At 40.7% G+C, this 20,309-nt stretch overlaps 4 protein-coding genes across 4 annotated transcripts; 1 reads left to right on the top strand and 3 right to left on the bottom strand.

Moving 5' to 3' along the window:
• The first annotated feature begins 78 nt into the window (after positions 1 to 78).
• LOC105902783 (putative fibroblast growth factor 1) lies at positions 79 to 3,439 on the top strand. Its single transcript, XM_031587105.2, has 3 exons — positions 79 to 430; positions 895 to 998; positions 1,081 to 3,439. The coding sequence occupies exons 1-3, from the start codon at positions 241 to 243 to the stop codon at positions 1,273 to 1,275; spliced, it is 489 nt and encodes a 162-aa protein (XP_031442965.1). The 5' UTR covers positions 79 to 240; the 3' UTR covers positions 1,276 to 3,439.
• A 4-nt stretch (positions 3,440 to 3,443) lies between these two features.
• Positions 3,444 to 8,123, bottom strand: ndfip1 (Nedd4 family interacting protein 1). Its single transcript, XM_012831693.3, has 8 exons — positions 7,885 to 8,123; positions 7,075 to 7,162; positions 5,742 to 5,872; positions 5,499 to 5,586; positions 5,212 to 5,336; positions 4,881 to 4,947; positions 4,570 to 4,681; positions 3,444 to 4,394 (listed from the first exon to the last, which is right to left on the bottom strand). The coding sequence occupies exons 1-7, from the start codon at positions 7,912 to 7,914 to the stop codon at positions 4,572 to 4,574; spliced, it is 639 nt and encodes a 212-aa protein (XP_012687147.1). The 5' UTR covers positions 7,915 to 8,123; the 3' UTR covers positions 3,444 to 4,394; positions 4,570 to 4,571.
• A 94-nt stretch (positions 8,124 to 8,217) lies between these two features.
• Positions 8,218 to 11,068, bottom strand: gnpda1 (glucosamine-6-phosphate deaminase 1). Its single transcript, XM_012831109.3, has 6 exons — positions 10,666 to 11,068; positions 10,443 to 10,544; positions 10,158 to 10,340; positions 9,715 to 9,899; positions 8,679 to 8,853; positions 8,218 to 8,499 (listed from the first exon to the last, which is right to left on the bottom strand). Exons 1-6 carry the CDS (start codon positions 10,787 to 10,789, stop codon positions 8,462 to 8,464), a joined length of 807 nt encoding a protein of 268 aa, XP_012686563.1. The 5' UTR covers positions 10,790 to 11,068; the 3' UTR covers positions 8,218 to 8,461.
• A 380-nt stretch (positions 11,069 to 11,448) lies between these two features.
• Positions 11,449 to 20,295, bottom strand: hspa4b (heat shock protein 4b). Its single transcript, XM_031587103.2, has 19 exons — positions 20,000 to 20,295; positions 19,437 to 19,494; positions 19,097 to 19,240; positions 18,670 to 18,792; positions 18,481 to 18,580; positions 18,207 to 18,340; positions 17,718 to 17,962; positions 17,284 to 17,360; positions 16,964 to 17,115; positions 16,444 to 16,550; positions 16,192 to 16,325; positions 15,919 to 16,103; positions 15,592 to 15,684; positions 14,604 to 14,762; positions 14,388 to 14,513; positions 13,172 to 13,279; positions 12,954 to 13,073; positions 11,994 to 12,155; positions 11,449 to 11,725 (listed from the first exon to the last, which is right to left on the bottom strand). The coding sequence occupies exons 1-19, from the start codon at positions 20,104 to 20,106 to the stop codon at positions 11,528 to 11,530; spliced, it is 2,532 nt and encodes an 843-aa protein (XP_031442963.1). The 5' UTR covers positions 20,107 to 20,295; the 3' UTR covers positions 11,449 to 11,527.
• Between the last annotated feature and the right edge of the window lie 14 nt (positions 20,296 to 20,309).

The following is a 20,309-nucleotide window of genomic DNA, read 5'->3' as shown; positions in this document are numbered from 1 at the left end:
CATGCAAGGTGTTCTTGCCTCCATTAATTTGTACTGACTAATAATTATTATAGCCTATGCACTGGTTGGTAAAGGAGATGCTACTCCATTGGAACAACTCCATTGGTAACTCTATTGGTGCGCGTGACACATACATTGTACTACGGCTCACTAAAAAGTCCGAGCGTTCCTGTTGGCCTTTTCCATTGTAGATTCTCTCCGTCTATTTCACTGGCTTTTCCCACGGCGATAATTCCCCCAATGGGAGGGCTAGAGAGAATTCTGTTATCTCAGAGGTCGACACAGCGGTGTTCTCTCTCGGAAAAAACGCACGGAATTTCGACAGATAACAAAATGCTCATACAGCTGTATTGCATGAATGGCGGGTATCACCTTCGAATTCTGGAGGATGGAACTGTTGAAGGCAAAAGAGATGGAAATGATATCTACAGTAAGGTTGCGCCCATATTTATTTTTGTGCCAAAGGTCGTATTTGACGCGTAGGCTGTACAGCGGCGACTTCATCTGTTTCCTGTTAGCAATATTGTCCCGAGACCTCTGTTAATATCACTCCGATATTGTGTTAAGTTTTCATTAGGCTATGGCTCACCGAAGTGGTCACCTGCACTTGTAAACACATTTTATTGGCTATTTTATCGGTGCAGTCCAAAAGAGTCTGCTGTGTTCTCTTGTCTATAGGCCCTTTAGCTGCTGATAGGCTATAAAGGAGCTTTTTTAAAGCCTAACCGATATGCCTATTTATGGACATCAACAGAACTCCTAGGCCAATATTAGTAGAGCAATTTGGACGTAGACCAACATAAATAGTTGGCTGTAATGAGGTTACATGACTAGGCCTACTCTAAGTTTTTCTCCCTCCCTCCATGTCTGTGTGTGGTGGTGTTGATGATGCAGGTGTGCTGGAAGTGAAAGCAGTCAGTTCTGGTGTTGTGGTCATTAAAAGTGTTGAGACTGGGCAGTACCTTTCCATGGGTAAAGATGGCAGGCTGGTTGGATCGGTAAGTGCCATCATTAATATTACTGGTGACGGGTGTCCCCATCCCAACATTCAATTGCTCCATCTTTTCCTCTCTATTTTAGACCTCCGCAACAGAGGAGTCCTACTTCCTGGAGAACATGGAGGAGAACCACTACAATACCTACCAGTCGCAGAAGTATAGTGGCTGGTATGTTGGGATTAAGAAGAATGGCAAGACCAAGGATGGGTCTCGAACCCACATTGGTCAGAAAGCCATATTCTTCCTCCCTCGGAAGGTGGATAACATCCCTGAGTGAAAACTAAATGTAGCTTTGCAATGAAATGAGAAGAAAAAAAAAAACCTGTGAATGTTGGAAAACATGCTGCTAACACTGACCTTAAATCATTACCTCTGTGGCTAACACTACTACACTAAACCGCTTGCAGATTTCTAACAATACTAACAAGACACTCTTATCTACACTTTGCACAGATCAGAAATGTGTGTAGCTTTTAACTTCAGTTCAGGCCTCCTGCTCTTACTAATTTGGATTGAACTGAACTGAACTGAAACCTCACCGTAAGGAATGATAGCATTATTATTTAATAGATTGTTGTGTGTGAATGAGCTCTTTTTAAATGGTATATTTAAATGCTATATTTTGTTATCAATTCTTTTTTTATATTTGCACAGGGAAAATATAGTACCCATTTTATTTTTAAATAATCAAATAACTCTCCAGAGTTGAAAAGTGTTGTTCATCTTCTTCTCGTTATTATGAGTATGGTGACCAAGGGGGGTATTCCAGGAAGTGGGTTTTGGTAAAACTCTGAGTTTGTTCATCCTGAGATGAGGGAAACTCTGGGTTGTCCATTCCAGAGAGAAAGGTAACACAAACTTTGGGTCAGTTACCATGGTAACCATGACCCCAAAAAGATATGCCATCATTCCATGATGACTACCTAATTGAACTCCACCATTAATAGACTACATCCAAACTCATTGACTCACACAGCCATTAATAAAAGTATTGCAGTTCGTTTTTGTTGGTTTGTGCCATAAAAATCATCATTTGCTAGCTTCAGGGAGGTCTGAAGCCATGTTTTTTTTTCCTGAAAATGAGCTCATACTGGCCATGGCACGTCTCAGAACTTCTAACTACAGAAGGGTGAAGTAGGACGACCTTGTTTTCTTGCCAGTTGCCATGGTGACTCATAGTATCAGCTCCATTGATGATTGCTTTTCATTGTCGTCAGGGCACACACTTAACTCAAGTGGATTTACTCAGAGTTGACTGAACTAACTCAGATCAGCTGAAAACTATTTAAAAAGAGTGTCCCAAATCTTGGTTTATCAGCTCTGGGTTCAGGGTTAGGCTCAGAGTTTGTTAAACCTGCTTTCTGGAATACCTCCCCAGTGTGCCACTCAAGAGTTACAGGCTACTGCACAGCATTTAGACCCTTTTGACACAAAAGAAGATACATATGAAATATGCACCCTGAATGTTTTGCTCCATAACAGATATAGTCTATCTAACTATCTACCCGCATTGGATCATTTGTTTGTTCTGCTCCATCAAGTAGCGCTACACTAATTTACTAACACTTGATGCATTTCAACAGCACTTGGAACACTCCAGAATGTATAAAAGTACAGCATTGATTTTTCTCTTTCTGTCATGTACCAGACCATATACAACTGACTTTTCCTAATCACACTAACCTCAATCCGACACCTGGAAGGTTTTGTTTTCTCTGATATGTGTGAATTCCCTTAATTTCACTAGTTAAGTACTTCAGTAAATTTGTATTTAAAGAGTTACTAGGTAGATAATGAAGTTAACCATGATAAATATATGTATGATGGCTAAAAAGAGGGATCTTATATTAAGTTGTCTTGTAAAATGTTTCTGGTGCATCTTACATTAGGTTGGAGTCTGAAGACTGATCCTATTTATTTTCAACTCAATATATCTTTGCATAAATAGAGACCTAGTGTCTCATTATCTAATGTCCTGCCTGACCTGGCAGATACAAGGAAAACATCTTACACAGAGTAGGAGTGGTATGTATAATGCAAGTACAATTGCATACATTTCAGGAAGAATGCAGACTACTTGAGTCATTCAGGCCATTATAGTTCCAGGACTTAAAAGCACCGTTCACAATTCTAATCCAATAGACTTTTTGTCAAGTTCGGCTAATTGCTCCTCACAGTTCTCTAGCTGTGCGTTTAGTGTTTGTGTTCGTACACAGTCTTGGCTCTGTAATTGGGAAACAAACATAGAGGCTCAGACCGAGCCATAAACAATCACAGAAGGGAGCGATGTAATTTGATTGGTCGCTGAGCTCAAATATTGTCAACTTTTTGTGAAACCGAATGGTGGGCTGCATCTTTAATGGTTACTTCCACATAACGTGTCGATTTTATTAGCATATCTTGAAAATGCAGTGTCTGAAAATAAAACTCTGCCAAACCAGTATGTTTGCTACTGAAGTGACATTTATTTAATATTACTAGACACAAAATTGCAAAAATTTCATGACAGAATATCCTCTCACCTGAGGGAAGTGTTAATGAATGTTTAACCTTTGAAAATACCAGAAAAGATCTCAACTTGTCATCATACAAAGCAACACAGTATCTGCTTAATAATACAACAATCATTGGTTTCTGCGTGTTTTTGTGTGTCTTACTAATCCTACAAATTAATTCCTGTTGGACTTGCAAACACATATATGGCCTCCCAAATGTGTGGTTAACTGGATATCACCAGCTTCTCTTTTCAACCCAAATACAAAAGCATTGTTCAAACGCATTATATGTTTGCATGTATACATGTTTCATAATGCTTAGGTCTGCTATGAATTTTAACCGTGATTTATTTAAAATAATGCATGTCTACAGTACCACTTGTGTCACTGCATATAAACCATCATACCTTTTAAAACCAAACACTGAAATAAATGACACACTGTACTTTACATACTTACTTACAAAGTAAAAACAAATAAGTCCCCAACAATTGAAGGGTTAAGATTTTCATCCATATACAGAAACTAAATGATAGTGTGGAATGGAGTACCAGGCATTTTCATTACCTTTAAAAGAATACTAAATCCTGAAAAGAGTTTAACAAGACTGCCCCCTGCTGGCCAAAATCAAAACGTATCATTTCAGTCTTCCCACAGAGTCCAGCAGCTTGCTTTGACTGTCAGCAAATCATACATAAGGCATCACAGATTAAATCGAAAATAGCACTTGACATAATCCACTAATGAGTAAATGGTTACAGAACTATCAGCATCCATTAGTAAAAATGTGCACATAGAAACAAAGAATCATTCGTCTGAATGGTACATTGGTTTTCAAAGTCATGTTCTCCTTTTCTTTGATGTAAGCCTCTGCAGATTTGCAGACCATTTCTGAGTTGACCTTTAAAGGAGATTTACAGTTTAGATGTCACTTTTTTAAATGTTTGGCCATTCTCCTCCCAGTCCACTAAACCAGTCTGCAAAAAATACTTTCAGTGGAGTCTAATGACATTACACAATGTGTAGTATTTAAAAGCAAATCCTTAAAAACACAGCTGCCCAGCTGAGGATTTTACCTTCAGTAGATGAAGAGCACTCTGGTTCGTGGGAGGGTAGAAAAAGAGGAGGAGTCGGCCATTTTGCGCACTCTGGAGTAATTTATGAAACCTCTGAAGAACAGCAGGAACCCTGAAGTGACAAACACACGAGGAGTTCAAACTCAGAAGAATGACAATGAGTTAGGTAATCCAGATACCGACATTCTGTCAAGACTAGCCACTCCTACAGCTATTTAAAATGTACATGCATGAAACATGCATGAGATGTCACTATGTAATCCCCATGTCTCACTAACAAAATATCAGGCTTGAGATTCGGTGATACTTACCCAACACAAGGAACACCCACCACAACCAATACTGGCCATCAAAATAGCCAGGGAAGTAGGTAGAAAACTGGGAAGGGACAGCAATAAATAAATAAATACATACATACATACATATTGAAACACAACAACAAAATTTAGTAACGGATCCACAGAAATCCACAGAGCAATATTTATTCTGGACTCACTTTCTTCAGGGATATATTTATAAACCTTGTTTGTTTTTAAATAGTCAACTAATTCCTCCCTGTCTACTGAGACTCTGACAGCACTGACTAATGCCTGAATGCCTAAAGGAATCACCATGGCAACTGGACACAAGAAAAGGCCTTACTCTGACTATCAGAATCCACTTGACCAGGGAGAGTCCGAACCCAGAGATGGCACCATAGCGACCAGCAGCAGAGGTGGTCAGACAGAATGACAGGAAAAAGCCAATCCAGTTGAAAAGGAATGCCACTACACGATGGAGGCAAAAACATAAATGGAGGTAAAGAAAGATTGAAGGCGAGGGTGAGGGAGCACAACAGTACTGATATGGATTCTTCTGAACATCAAACATCTTATATTCAGTCATCCATGCCGCTGTCAATGGCAAACTTCCACAATGCACACACTTACTGAAGAATGTCAGCATAAATATGCCATCGTTTCCAATCCGCAGTTGGTCGGCGTCATCAAAGTCATCCCTGGCAATGAACTCTTCCTCCTACCAAAAAAACCCCACAACTCCTTTGTTTGTCTTTAGTTTACCATACAAGTAAATGAAAAATTATAAATATATAAATTACAAAACTAAAAGTATATGCTCAAACGTGCATAAAGATAGATGGACATGTAAACATTCAGCTAGGAACACCATACCCTCCCAGGGACAAGAGGCACCGCTGCTTCAGCTTTGGTCCTCTCAGCTTCGTCATAGGAGGGCAATGATGTGGCAACGTTGTACGAAGGAGGATTGGGATAGCATCCATCCTCTTTATAGGTGAAATGAGCTGTAAAGGAGATACACTTCTGACTGTTCTAGTCTGACTTGAAGTGATCCAATAAAATATGCACTAGCAACAAATGAGGCATATAAAATGCAAGGTCATTCAGAGGTTCAAAGTATGGCTCCATAAAATGGAATAAAAGGGTTGACAAGGATAGCTCTATCATTTACACTTGCAATATGAGTGTAACAATAATCATTTTCACTGTTCTCCCATATTCATAAATTGTGAAATTGTGTTAGTAAGCCAGGGTGAAGCAGGCTTATGACTATACATGTAGGCTATCAGTGATTACTATCCAAACAGTTAAAAGACTCACGCCCTAAGTACTGTAAATGTATTACGTCGGCTTATTTGGGACATTGTAGGTTATGGTTACAAACAAACAAAAAACCCATAGCTGTGGGGGTAATATTCCGAGAATAATCTCGTAAATTCAGATTTTTAAATCGTAAATTTACGGGGGGAGATTCGGAAATTCTCTGACATTAAAGTAATACATTTACAAAAACAAATCACACAGCAAGCGGTTTTTTTTTGGCAGGGAACCAAATCGCTTCACTTTGCACGTTCGGATCAACCTCATCACACCACAGACACTTGGCTTTGGGAGGTTACCATGAACATCCAGGGCAAAACAGTGTCAATAGACTGATTGGGCAGGCGGTTTCTTCCTTTCACTAAATAGCTTGCCTTAGCCTCAGCCATCAAGATATTTGTTCAAGGTGAATGTTGACGCTGGATGCTCGCTGGATGCTGCCATGCTGTAGCTTCGCAGTTATGTATTTTTTTCTTCCGATTTTTTTTTACCTAATGGCTCTAATACACCATCGTATTAAAAAACCACCAAGTTAATGATATATATGTTTCATCATGGTCGGCACTAAGGATGTTGGCTTGGGTTTTCACTCAGACAAGGTACTGTCCAGCCTGATTACAAACCCGTCTATCGCTCGGCTTAACTGTAATTATGTCTCCCTCCTGGTAATAGGATCACTTTACCTTCTTGTTGTTCTAATGACCTCAAATTACACATTTGTAGCGATTTCTAATGGTTGAAGGACTCTGGGCCATTGTTTATAAAAAAATTAGCAGAAATGGTACCAAAATAGGGGCAAACCTATACATTTTAAATAAACAGAAAGAGGATGTGCATTCTATTTCAGTGCAGGGCAGGCCGAGTGTGCAAGCTATGGCTACATTACCTGCATTGTCCGCTGCAATGCTGTTGTATGGTGGGGGGGCGTCAGGTACTTCTTGAGGCACTTCACCTGCCTCCTCTTCATTGGTGAGCTATTAAAAGGTGAAAAAAGCTTCACTATGCGACTGACTTTAGGGAGGGGAATCTAATGCATGTCAAATTAGTGGATAAACCACACCCAACTCTGAATTCTCACACTCATACAAAAGAGATGCATGTAGAACAGGCTATCTTGGATCGCCGTAGGCTTCTTTGACACATTTACTGAAAAGCGACCAAACTTCTTTGGTAAATCGGAGAAAGGTCACCAGAGCATAGCCAGAGAAACTACGATTTGTAAGCAGAACAAGAACTGAAATGACAATGACACCTGTCACTGAATGCTGTCTTAGAAGGCAGATTGTGTTCCGTTACGTACAGACCCAAAGTTTCAGTACTGGTTGAAGTAGGGAGTGGAACTGCTTTTTCACCATCAGCTACGCAATGGATTGACTAGACGTCAATCTTGTTTCGGGCTATGCTCTCTAACTAAGCTAGTAGCATGATACCGATTTCAAGCTAACGTTGTCCTCTGTATATAAACACGTGTAAAGATTAAATCAGTGCCTAGGGAACAGAGTTTTCAAGAATATTCAGTAACATTACATTTTTCTGTAAAATGACAAACAAATCCAGCTAGTTAAGGACTGCCTGTATTACTCGGCCTGTAACAGCTAATTTACGTTAGCTGGACAACCCACCTAGCTAGTAGCTAATCCTTAAAGTACAGGCCGCTACGAGCAAGTTAGCTAATACACGTCGAATATATTCATACCTGCTGGTAGCCACTCCGTTGCTCGGTCATTCTTGCTGTATCGCTTGAACCCCGTTTGGCGATTTGATGAAGGCTGTCAAAACGGTCAAATTGGATCAACAGATAATCCACAATCTGACGTCTTCTTCCCCGCTCTTCTACTCCACCCTTTCAGGAAGCCAGCGTTGATTCTGTTACGTAGGGCAGGCTGATGATGCGGTGTTGTCGCTTGCTAGCTAGATAATCACAAGAATGGTGGCAGACTGGCCTACATGCAAAGGTTCCCTGTGGCAGTTGGTGTTACATAACATGACCACTTCTTGTAGGACGAAGATAATAATGACTCCTGATCCATTTTGTGATTCTGCAATGCTAAATCTCTTTATTGAGTGTATTATGAAACATACAAAAAGTAAGATAAGGATAAGATCATCTCTTCATTATTCACAAGCACAATATTGTGTATACATGGAAAGACATTCACAACAACAGATCAGTCAAAACTTTGAAATCAAAAGGTAATATTTAACAACTATGCAGACATGTAGGCCCCACATGTCTGCCTGTGCTTCCTGCATGATCTTTATCTGGTTATTGCCTACGGCTCCACCAGTTTATTGTGCACATGCATCATCCCTGTCAAACAAAACACAAACAAATAGAAATGCTGATCAGTACACATCTGTGTTCTACATGAACATTCAAATGAATCACTTGTACACACTCGTGAATTGAATATTGACCATCACTCAAGTTTTTCACAAAGGGAGGAATATCGTACATGATCCACCACACCTCACAGTGGCTAGGATTACCTTTGAAGTATTTCACTGTTTTGACTCGTAGCTCATGGGTGGCATCTTCATCACACACAAAGATCGCCTGGGGATGCTGCTGGAAAGCAGACACTGTCCACATGTGGTTCACCCCTTCTTCTATGGCTTTGTACAAGGCGAACGCTTTGTGTGCTCCTGTTATGAGGATCATGACCTTCAAATAAAGAGCCAGTGTTACCCCTGAATGATCAAAACTAGTTGGTCTGCAAGGTTGAGCCACAAAACGTTTTAGAAGTACTTGGTTAGTAAAATGATAGACACGCACAATTCATTTAACTAGTTTCACATGTGTTGTGTTTATAGACAGCTACCAAGAGTGATTTAGCCAACCTTGAAACTCTTTTCTGCTAGACACCACTATACAGCCACCGTGGTGATGGCGTCAGTAGGCTAGATAAAGCATATTCCATCTGTAGCCCTGGGCATCACAGTTCTCATGACTACTGATAGAGATCATTTCGAAACACCGTTAATGACTTAACAATATATCAATCAAGTTCCTTGTATTAATAATTACCTTGTATGAATCATGTGCTAATGTAAGCAGGAACATGGTTTTTCTGTATGTGTGTAACTTTGATTATTAGGTGCTGACGCCATGTAGTCTGCATATGAGTAAGAGTTATATGCGTAAGGAGAGACCTTCTGCATATGTTTGGGTGAGCTCAGAGGTGATAAGAAGGGTCGAACTGTGCTAGTTCTACCCTGCGTAAAACTGACATCCTTACATTTTAGAAAGCGCAGTGGGGATGACACACAGGGACTTTTAGTCGAGCGTGGCTATTACTGATTTAGAAACATTGATGGCGTCAGAGTTAGATAAATCTTAAGTATATAAACCCTGTGCAATCTTTGTGAAATTGCTTCACTTTCATCCTTGTGCTGTGAGTGAACCCGATTGCAATTGTTTGTGATAAATATATTGATCTACAGCTTCGGAGTCCTGAGATAACTTGAGTGAATTTTCCCCTAACAACTATATAGATCAAAAAGAAAACTGACAGAAGCTACAGACCTCTCGGGCATCCATGACTGTCCCCACACCCACAGTGAGCGCCATGTTGGGCACTTTGGAGAGATCTCCGTCAAAGAAACGGGCATTGGCCAAGATGGTATCCATTGCCAGGGTCTTCACCCTAGTCCTGGAGACAAGGCTGGAGCCAGGCTCATTGAAAGCAATGTGGCCATCAGGTCCGATCCCTGGCACACACAGAATTGCACGTTTTGGGCTTTGTTTGTCTCAGCAGTTTGGTATCTGTTTATAGATCTTAATGTGAGCTATCTAACATCTTTCAGGACTACAATATCCATATACACATCTCCACAGAAGGAAATGCAATAGAAATGAATGTCAGTGAACTGATGAAGTCAGGCAACTATTCGATCTTGCCATAGAACCAAAGTAGTTGTAGTAGGTTAAAGTGTTTGGTGTAGTTATATGAGTTCAGACAATCTTACCCCCAACAAAGAGCTCAATCCCTCCAGCAGCTTTGATCTTGTCCTCAAAAGCCTGGCACTCTTGTTGCAGGTCTGGTGCATTGCCATCCAGGATATGGACGTTCTCTGCTCTTATGTCAATGTGCTTAAAGAAATTATTCCACATAAAGGAATGGTAGCTTTCCCGGTGGTCTCTTGGTAGCCCTGTGTATTTTGGTAAATTGTTTTTTAATAAGCCATAACAGGTTTGTGTATTGATCTATAGTTTGATTTTTGTTAATCTAAATAGGATATAGGTTTACGTACCGACATACTCATCCATATTGAACGTTTTAACATATTGAAAGGAAACCTCCCCTTTCTTGTAGAAGTCAATTAGTTTCTTGTAACATCCCAGAGGTGTACCTCCTAAAACGCAGTTTTCCAGACTGTCAATGCCGATATCAAAAACTTAACAAAGGCCTACATGAACTTTATTTGTATAACACCACAGAAGAAAGTGATGCAAAGAAATTACGAGAGAGCTTACCTGTTGGAAGTCCTAACGTGAAGTGCTTGTTTGGACCGGGCTTAAAGTTTATGATTCTTTTCTTGATGTATTTCGCAGCCCATTCACTGGTTTGGTCATAATCGTCGAGGATGATCAACTTCATCGTTAACAATGTAGTCAGAAACAAGTTGAACACAGAAATGCAACTACCTCAGTACCGTCTGGAAATAAGAAACGTTTTAAGCCAACCTCTAACTAGACTTTACCCCGTCATAAAGAACAACCATTCGCACCCATATTGTGTAAAGAACTAACGATATCTACAGACTGCGCTAAACTTCGAGAAAACGTTATAACATTATAAAACGAGCGTTACATTAATTACACTCTTGATCCAGTTCAAATTTACTGCAAGCCATGGCAGTTGCGGTTACCTAAAATCTTCTATACCATCCTTTCGGGAAAACAGGAACTTACGGTCATATGACTTGAAGGGATAGGAGAGGTGGACTCGCTGATTCAGTTATCTTTGAAAAGGGTGTCGCCATAGGCTGATACTGATCCTACGTTTGTACGCGCACACAATTAAACACTCAAGTTAACAAGAAAACAAACGATTTTTTATGGTCAATATTTATTAAAACGAAAGTTCGACACAGACCTTAACAGTTTAAGCTCACAAAAGAAACGCCAGTATGAATACACTTTGTCAACAACCAGGCTTATTGCATTACGCTTTCATTTGTTCCCCAAACGAAAAGAAAGTACATGCACAGGTGGCCAGAAATTCTCAGATTGCCAAAACGACCCGAAGCATGGTTATGGTGGAATGACTAAAGAGCAACATTTCTGGGGAAACATGAAGAGAGAGAGAGAGAGAGAGAGAGAAGGGAATCCCGCTTCAGTCAAGATCCATGTCGGGTTTGACGTCCTTCGACTCTGTGCCTTCGGCGCTAGGGTTTTCGGAGCCGGGTTGCTGGGTCTCGTTAGCCTCCTGCCCGTTGACTGGTCCATTCTCCTCTGGGGCCTTGTCGTCCTTGGGCGCCTCCACTTTTGGCTTGGGTTTGGTCAAAATTGAATTACAGGCAGAATACAGTTCCTGTGGAGATTTGAAGAAATGTTCATTTTTGTTATTTTTCCTTGTTTATGGATCTCACTGTTCCACTGGAGTGCCTTTAAGAAATATATTCCACCATAAGCCCTTTGTATACCACATTTATTTGTTTATTTTATTAATTTAAATGAAGGGTTTATTTGCAAGTTGCTCCTTAAGGTGAACCCTTAGGACTTAAGGGTCATTTGTTCACAACTGGTGAAACAAAATCAACCCCTGCTTGCAGTTGTAACTACCTCACTCATGTCCTCACCTTTGTTTTTGATTGTATGTCTGTAACTTTCACAGCTGGATCCACAGACAGGCTCTGTTTACTCTGCTGGTTCATTTTGCTGTTCATCCAGATCATGGCCTCACCCAGGAACTTGTCCGCTTTCTCCACTTCTGCCTCATCCAGATGGTCATACTGCTCCTCCTGAAAGAGAAAGTAAAAGTTTAAAGTCAGTGATGTTTTGAGCTGCAAAAGTGGTCGTCTGACTCATGTTATTTATGCACACACACACACTTGTATTTTGATTTACCAATACTGAAAGGGCAAAGTGGTAGTTCTACACAAAAATGAAACCCATGGGCAGTTCTGGTACGCGCCTTACAGTATTGGGGAGTTGGGTTCACTCACCGCATAGCACTGAACTCAATGACCAGTGTTACACTTAATCACTGTGGAATCTACCTCACTTGTAAGCTTATTTGGATAAAAGCTTTTACCAAATGAATAATAAATGCATCATGTGTGGATACCATTCAATGCTGTAATTGGTCTCTAAACCAAATCTTGGATTCACATTCAGTTAGACAGGCAAGAAGCTAAATCCATTAGCTGTCAAAGTGTCCAATTGCATGGTTAGAGTACGCTTGTTAGATTACAAACCCACACGTTGGATCATGTCTTACTTCAATCATTTCATCCAAAACAGCACAGGCCATAATACTCTTAAAATATATATATATATATATATATATATATATTAAGCTATTTGTACTGTTTTTAGCTAGTTATACTATTGTCGTGTTATATTTTGTTGTTGTGTTATATGTTGTCCCTCGTCGCACCAACAGGAGCAGCACTCCAAATTTCCGTTGTATACGAATACAATGACAATAAAGGCTTTTCTATTACTATAAGAAGAAACCAGCTCACCTGACACCAACAGAATGAGTTGTTAGTAGTAGCCATGCTCTGTGCCCTTTAATCGAGCCATCTGACATTTACCTTAGTTTTGAAGGCTTCAATGATCTTCATGTACTGCTGAATCTGTTTGCCGAGCTCCTCAAATGCTCTTGGTCGCAGCTCAGATTCCATGTATCTGTCTTGAACCGGCTGTCCAAGTTTCTGGAAAAGTGCAAAAATATATTTACATCTTTAACCCTCTCATATAGAAAAGCAGGATGGAATTGTAGTTGGGAATTAATTGGGGATTCCTGCTTTACCTTAAGATCGGCAAGCTTGTCGATGTACACCTGTTTTGGCTGGTCTTCTCCCTCCTCATACAGCCAGTTCTCCGTGTCCTCCAGCTTAACAGAGAAAGTATCCCGATCCTGCAAGATAAAAGACAAGTATTGATGCACACAGCACAGCTTTTTTTTAAGCATGCCAGGATAGGTTAACTTCAAGGACATCCAAAATAGATTAATTGCATCAATTCACACAGGTTTGCTCTTGCTTCCGTGTTACAGAAATATGTAGGCATAATGCACCACTCTTCCAAGAGGGAACATGACATGTTTTGGCAGATAGATCATTCTGACTTGGAGTGATGGTTTGTGATTGGTGCATTAAAATGTTCTCTTTCAAAAAATATGCTGCCACATCTATATCCTAATCCATACCTAGGGGTACATTTTGATTTATCACCCGGCGATAAATATATATCCTGGTCGGAAAAGGTGGCTTTCACCGCCAAACCAGGGCCCTTTGACTGATGGTCTGAACATAGCCATAGACACTTCGTTCTGTGGTCATGTCGGTCAGATGTTTGCTTTGAGCATTTATACCATCAGTTTTTAAGAACATTCTGCTGGGCAGCGAGGACATGAAAACCATAGGATGCAACCTAGCATGGTCAGAAAGCTTTGGAACACAGACACATAAGAACAGCACCTGCCAAACGGAACAGCGGTGTTCAGATTAGATGAAGTAAGGAATAAATGGCATGAAACCAAATTTAAGGGTTAAGCATGACGTTGGAAAACTAACTGCCGATTATAGGTTGTTTGCTTCGAGGAGAACTGAATAGTTTAATTTCAGTTAAGGATTCCACCTGAGCACACAACAGAGGACGGTAAGAGACCAGAAGTGGCTAATGCGAGCAGATCTGGAAGGCAAAACAACGGAGAGCACATCATGCAAGAGTAGTACAGACAAAGTGCCTCTTGAAATTTGGCTCTCCAGGCAATTTTCTGGGAATGCCATAAAAGCTACCACTGCGTGCATAAAGAATAGGACATCTTATTTTTCCTCCAGTGTCACTAAATATAACAGTTAAAGCACATGGGCCTGGGATGACTTGCAAGTGCCTGTTTTCCTTCATTCCAACAGCGCCTCTCTGAAATGAACTTTGAGGAGTGTTCTCACGCTCTCTCTGAAATTAACTTTGAGGAGTGTACTCACGCTCTCTCTGAAATTAACTTTGAGGAGTGTACTCACGCTCTCGACGATGAACTTCTCATACAGCCCGTGCATCTTGTCCCGCATGTCGTAAACATACTCCTCTACGGTGTTCTTTGCGTCGTTACGCTCTTTCTCCAGCTTGTCCTGCATGATCATCTTACCCTGCACACAACATGAACATGAGACAAAGCCAACACACATTTGACTGTCCAAGGGAATGAGATAAGCTGTCATTTTACAAGGCCACCTTACCTCATTTTCGACAAAGAGGTTCAGCATGTCAATGGCCAGCTGCCACTGGGGACTGTTCTCGATAGGAAGCTCATGTATTTTTGTCTTTACTTTAGGCTTCTTGGCCTGCGGGGGCTGGTCGGCTTTCTTTTCTTGTTTACCTTCCTCTGCTGTTGTGGTCTGGGGAAGATATAAATTCACTTTAATTATCAGCGCCTATGAAGTAACAAAATGTATCAACTGACACTGGTGTTAAATAAGTGCTACAAGAGACCCAGATGGTGCCTGTTTCCATGTCAACCAAACACTTGACACTTTACCACAAGGCGCCTCTCTACAGTAGTCCCTGAGCCAAGATGCAAAACAACCAAGATGAAAAAGTCTGCCTAGCCTTGGATCTTCTCATTTGCTGTTATGGATCTGAGTAAGTGCTACTGAATTAAGTGTTGTGTAGTTTCAGTGTTACATCTCAGTTATGGGAAATGAGCTTTCATTTTTGGCGGGTGTCCTAATATTTCTGTACAACAGGACACTTATGAAGTAGAAAACAAGTTTATTCACAGTTCCATGCCAATGCTCTGAAAACTCTGAATGGTAACAAATAAATATCAGTTAGTCAGGCAAGCTAATGAATAAATCTCGTTTTGCGGAGTATCAGCAAGATAAGGGAGTTTGAGGTGTCCCGTTATACGGAAATACTTGGCGGAGGGCACTTTTCTTTGCCTCAACCCAATATTTTCATTTAACGGGACACCTCGGCAGCCGTTCTCCCTTATGGAATACACTGGTGGTGGTCAAGCCGTTTATGATGTTGCAGTAAATGTAAACATGATTAACACATTTCATCAGTTCAGAATTTAAGAAAACACAAACCATGACAACGTTATAAAAACATTATAAAACATTATTAAATGCAAAATTCAAAAAAATATCACTTATTGGCTAATGTAATTAGCAGGTGACGCTTGCAATGGTTAGTAGTATCATTAGCAGTCTGCAGGAAACCCACCTCCATTTCCTCCGCGTCAGCTTTTTTCTCCTCATTCTCTGTCTGGCTGTCACCTTGGGCCTTTGTGTCTTCAGGATCAGTCTGCATTTTGCTCTGAATAATGGAACAGAAATAACATTTTCTATTATTCAGCACCATAAGAACACCAATTTGGATGGAAACATAAAATTATACTTTCTCTAAATTCTTTTTAATTTTTAAAACACAACGTACATACAAACAAACACTAACCCAAATCAAAAAATGTCATAATATTAATTGACATATAAATTCAGAGTGCAATTTGACCAATTTTGTTAATATACCAAAACCCTGACAATGCAGTACCTCTTCCTCCTTTTCGCTGGTCTGTTCCGTGTCCATCGGCTCTTCTCCTTCCTCCGATTTCTGCAACTCCACCAGTGACGCGCTGGACACGCTGAAGATGCCGTGGACATTCATGCGCACTTTAACTTTGACCTTTGAACTCTCACCTGTGGCCTGAGGGACCACCTTCTGGATCACATACTGGCCTAAGAAGTGTGAAAAATAATACGTTATTCATTGTTCCTGTAGTGGCTTTGGTGGTAAACTGACTGATATTCATGCATCTGTCCTTGCCTATGGTGGGGTCTGGAAAAGGCAGATCCTTGGGGCAGTTGTAATAAGCTTCAAGGGAGAAAGGCTCCTTTCGGTAGAAGGTCAATACTTTGGAGAACGGGGCAGCGTGGTTCTTTGGGAACACTTCACAATCACTGAAATGGACGTGCAGCAGATCAATAACTCTCCAAAAACTCATACAAAAACTTTGCAAACATCAAAATGATCACTACCGTGAGGTGAAAGACTACCAAGTATGAAAACATGACATACCTCATTCCTTCCTCAGCAGCAGAGTTCCATTTAAGAGAGATTGGGAAGGGAACCACATCAGTAATGGAGAACTCACGGACTTTGAAAGCAGGAGACAAGATGGCGCACTATAAAGACCATGAATGAAAGGAAGAGAGAGAGAGAGAGATGAGTAGTTAATACATGGTGTTCTAATCAGTTTATAAAACGAAATACAAAATAACACATAAGCCATCAGGTACAGCATACCTATTTAAGCCAATTCTGGCATTACAACATGAACACCAATACCCCACAAGGGCTTTAAAGTCAAAATATATTTACTGTTTAAGTAAATTTAAATAAATGTAAGTATTTGCATGCAATTTCCAACACATTATTCATCGATATTCAAGTCTATACATCCATTCCACCTTTATTTGGTAAAAGCCCATTCGATTGATGGATAAACATTGAATAAATGAGCAGGTAAATGCTGACAAAGTGCTGTAGCTGGAAGTGGTACTGTCACTGGGGAAATAAGCAAGAGAGGGAAAAGGACCTGTAGTGCGCATCCTCTGGCCACCGCCTCGTCTGCATTTAGAGTCGTGCTCAGCTCCTTTCCGAAGAATTTGCTGATTCGCTCTTTGACCGCAGGGATTCTGGAGGCTCCACCCACAATTTCCACTGCATATATGTCCTCATTCTTCAAGTCTGCTCAGGCACAAAAGCGCATGTCAGCAATGCCCCCTCAGACACTCACAGCCACACCCAGCTAGACAGACACACCCAGCTAAACAGACAGACAGACACACACACACCTCATTTTATTAAGTTCATCAATCAAAATCTAGACAAGGGCCAGGAGCCCTGAGTACTCACTCGCTTGATCCAGTACACTTTGCAGGGGGGCCTCGACTTTGGTCAGAAGGTCTGCACACATTTCTTCAAAGTGACCCCTGCACCACACAGACACAGACAATCATTTATGAAACATTTTCATTCAGTCAGCACATCTGGAATCAAACACAGCCGTATTCTGAGTATATTCACAACCTCCATGCTGTTAGTGTTGGAGGAAAGACTGAGGACTTTAGCATCAGGTTCAACAGACATCCATCAAAGATATGACATGTTGCTAGCACCCTTCAATCACTCAGTTTTAACAGGGAGGTTTATTTTTAACAATAGGCATTACTAAAAAAGATAGATAGATAGATAGATAGATAGATAGATGGATACTTTATTCATCCCGAGGGAAATATAGAAAGACTATTCACTGAACCATTCTAAACCTTTTGCTAGCAAATACTTGCCTGTTCAACTTGCCGGAGACATCAATGTCATTCATGAAGCACTCGATGTTGAGAGGGAGGTCAGAGGAGTTGGCACTCATGAGTTTTTTCAGTTTCTCACACTCCTGATAGAGACGCACCAGGGCCCTTGGCTTAGACTTGACATCCAGTTTGTACTTTTTACCAAATTCCACACAGAAGTGGTTCACCAGGACCTCATCAAAGTCCTTGCCTCCAAGTTGAGAGTCAGAGGCAGTTGCAAGGACCTAGAGGGGAAAAAAATGGAAAATATCCATTGGTGACGGGAAATCATTGTCTATGCATATGCAATCAACAGGGTATATGAGTGACAAGTCTGTGATAACTGTGCCCAAGAAATCAATCTTTTACACACATATACATGATCCTAATGACAATTATTACATTTTTTCGTATGCTGTTCGTTTTGTGTTCATATATCTGCACTTGTGTTTATAAAAGGAACTGTCAGAGCTTGATATGGGCACATACCTTCAGCTTGCCTTTGTTGAAAGCACACACAGACACCTGGTAGGCGGAGTGCCCCAGGTCCACGAACACCACAGTTCTGGCTTTCTCCTCAGGGTTCGGCAGGTCCTGCTTATAAATGCCATACGCCAAAGAAACTGCAAAATAAAGCAATGTGGTGAGCAAATATTGTCATCAACCAGTCTTGTATGCTAATGGTTACTAGCTCTCTGTAAATGAGGATGTGTTAAATGCATACATGCCGACTGTATGCCACCTAATGCAAGACCAACAGTACCTGCAGTGGTTTCATTCATGAGGCGCAAGCAGTTGAGGCCAGCTATTTGTGCAGCATCTACAACAGATCTCCTCTCAGCATCAGTATAGAAACTTGGGATCTGAAAAAATTACACACAATGACAACATATTTAGCTTTAGAGCCAACACACAGTATAGAGTGGGTCAGAGAGTACATTAATTCACTCACAGATATAACACAGTCTCCAACAGGCTTTTTCAGAGCACTTTCAGCCGTCTCTTTCATCTTGGTCAGAAGCATGGCAGTAACCTGTTCGATGCTGAAGACCTTCTCCTCTTCCATGTACATCACCTAATTTGAAGGAAATGAATTAGTAGATAAGGAAAATACATATCTAGCATTAAACTACCAAAATATTCCCCGTAGTTAGTTCTATACACAGGCATACAAGGAAAAGCTCTCCCCCTCATGCACCAACATGTTCATAGACAACTATGAGAGAGGATCATCTACTATTAGCCACACCTTTTCTGAAATTATCGACACCAAGCACAACAGCAAAGTGTTCATGTAGTTCATGCAGATTTTCTCAAATCGAATGTGAATGTGTCAAAATTGAATGCTGTAGTATAAACAGCCTTCAGAAATCTCTTACCTTGATGCCAGTTGTCCCTGTGGGCATCTGGGCGAGATCATAAACCAGGCTGGATTTCTGACCCTGAACATATGGATCTGAAAAGGCCCTGCCATGGAACCGCTTAAAGCCCTGGACCGTGTTCTTGGAGTTTGGAGTAACGATCTGAATGTGTGAATCCAAGGCAATATGTTATTAAATTAATGTCCCTATTTCCATCTGTACATCTCTTCACATTATTTTCAATTGGCAAAGATGGCTAGATTGGCACAAACGTTTATGGTTTTCAAGAGCAGGATCTTGTGATTCAGCCAACATATTGTTATTGGAACTGTGATTATGGTTGACATATGATTCTCACCTGGCCTTTTGCGGCAGCACCGATGGAGCGATTTCGTGGCCCAAAGGCAACACATGCTCTGAAATACACGGATATAGTTTTTTTTTTTAATCATTTGGCAAACACCATTCATTTCCCCAAGAGAACATCTGGCTATATGACAATCGTACCCGTTATTGCCCGCTAATGTTACCTAACTAACATTATTTGACATCACTGACGCTTTCATTATGAGGCAGTACTGCTTACTGTAGTAGGCCTCCAAGTCAATCGCTAACCATTATCTTATTTAATGGCCTGGTGGTACATACAGTTTAGACCGTTAGGTTCACCACAGTGTAACAGTGTATAGCTATCTTAAATTAGCAAACTTACAACATTCTCGAACAATGTTGCTCAACCTATGAGCTAATCAGCTAGGCTATTCTCTCAGCTAGTTCGCTAGCTAGCTTGCTTATTATACAAAGCATTAAGAAAACATGTTTCACGAAAAAAACACGAAACGGATAAGACAGGTGATTCTTCAACACACTCACTCTTATACTCCAATTGCATTTAAACATCTTATCTGAATATATACTTACGGTGTACATCGGTCGCTGTACTCATTAGCTATCGTCTCAATTCCCCCCGCTCGGGCTACTGCAATATAGCAGTTCAAATAACCAACGTCGAATCCCACCACAGACATCTTATCTTACTTTGTAACGTGACTTACAGAATGAACTAATTACAGAATGCAGTTAATAATACAAAACCCTTTACTTATTTGAAAACAGTTCAGTCGCTGGATGGTTAATTCATTATCCCCTACAACTGCATAAGGCAGCAAGCTAGCTTTGTACTCAGCTCGCCGGTTTCTCATTGAAGACAGCGTGACAGGGCACACCATTT

The sequence above is a fragment of the Clupea harengus genome, chromosome 20, assembly GCF_900700415.2.
Source record: "Clupea harengus chromosome 20, Ch_v2.0.2, whole genome shotgun sequence".
NCBI classification, from domain to species: domain Eukaryota; kingdom Metazoa; phylum Chordata; class Actinopteri; order Clupeiformes; family Clupeidae; genus Clupea; species Clupea harengus.
The sequence above is the reverse complement of the archived record's forward strand: the minus strand, read 5'-3'. Positions and strand labels throughout refer to the sequence as shown.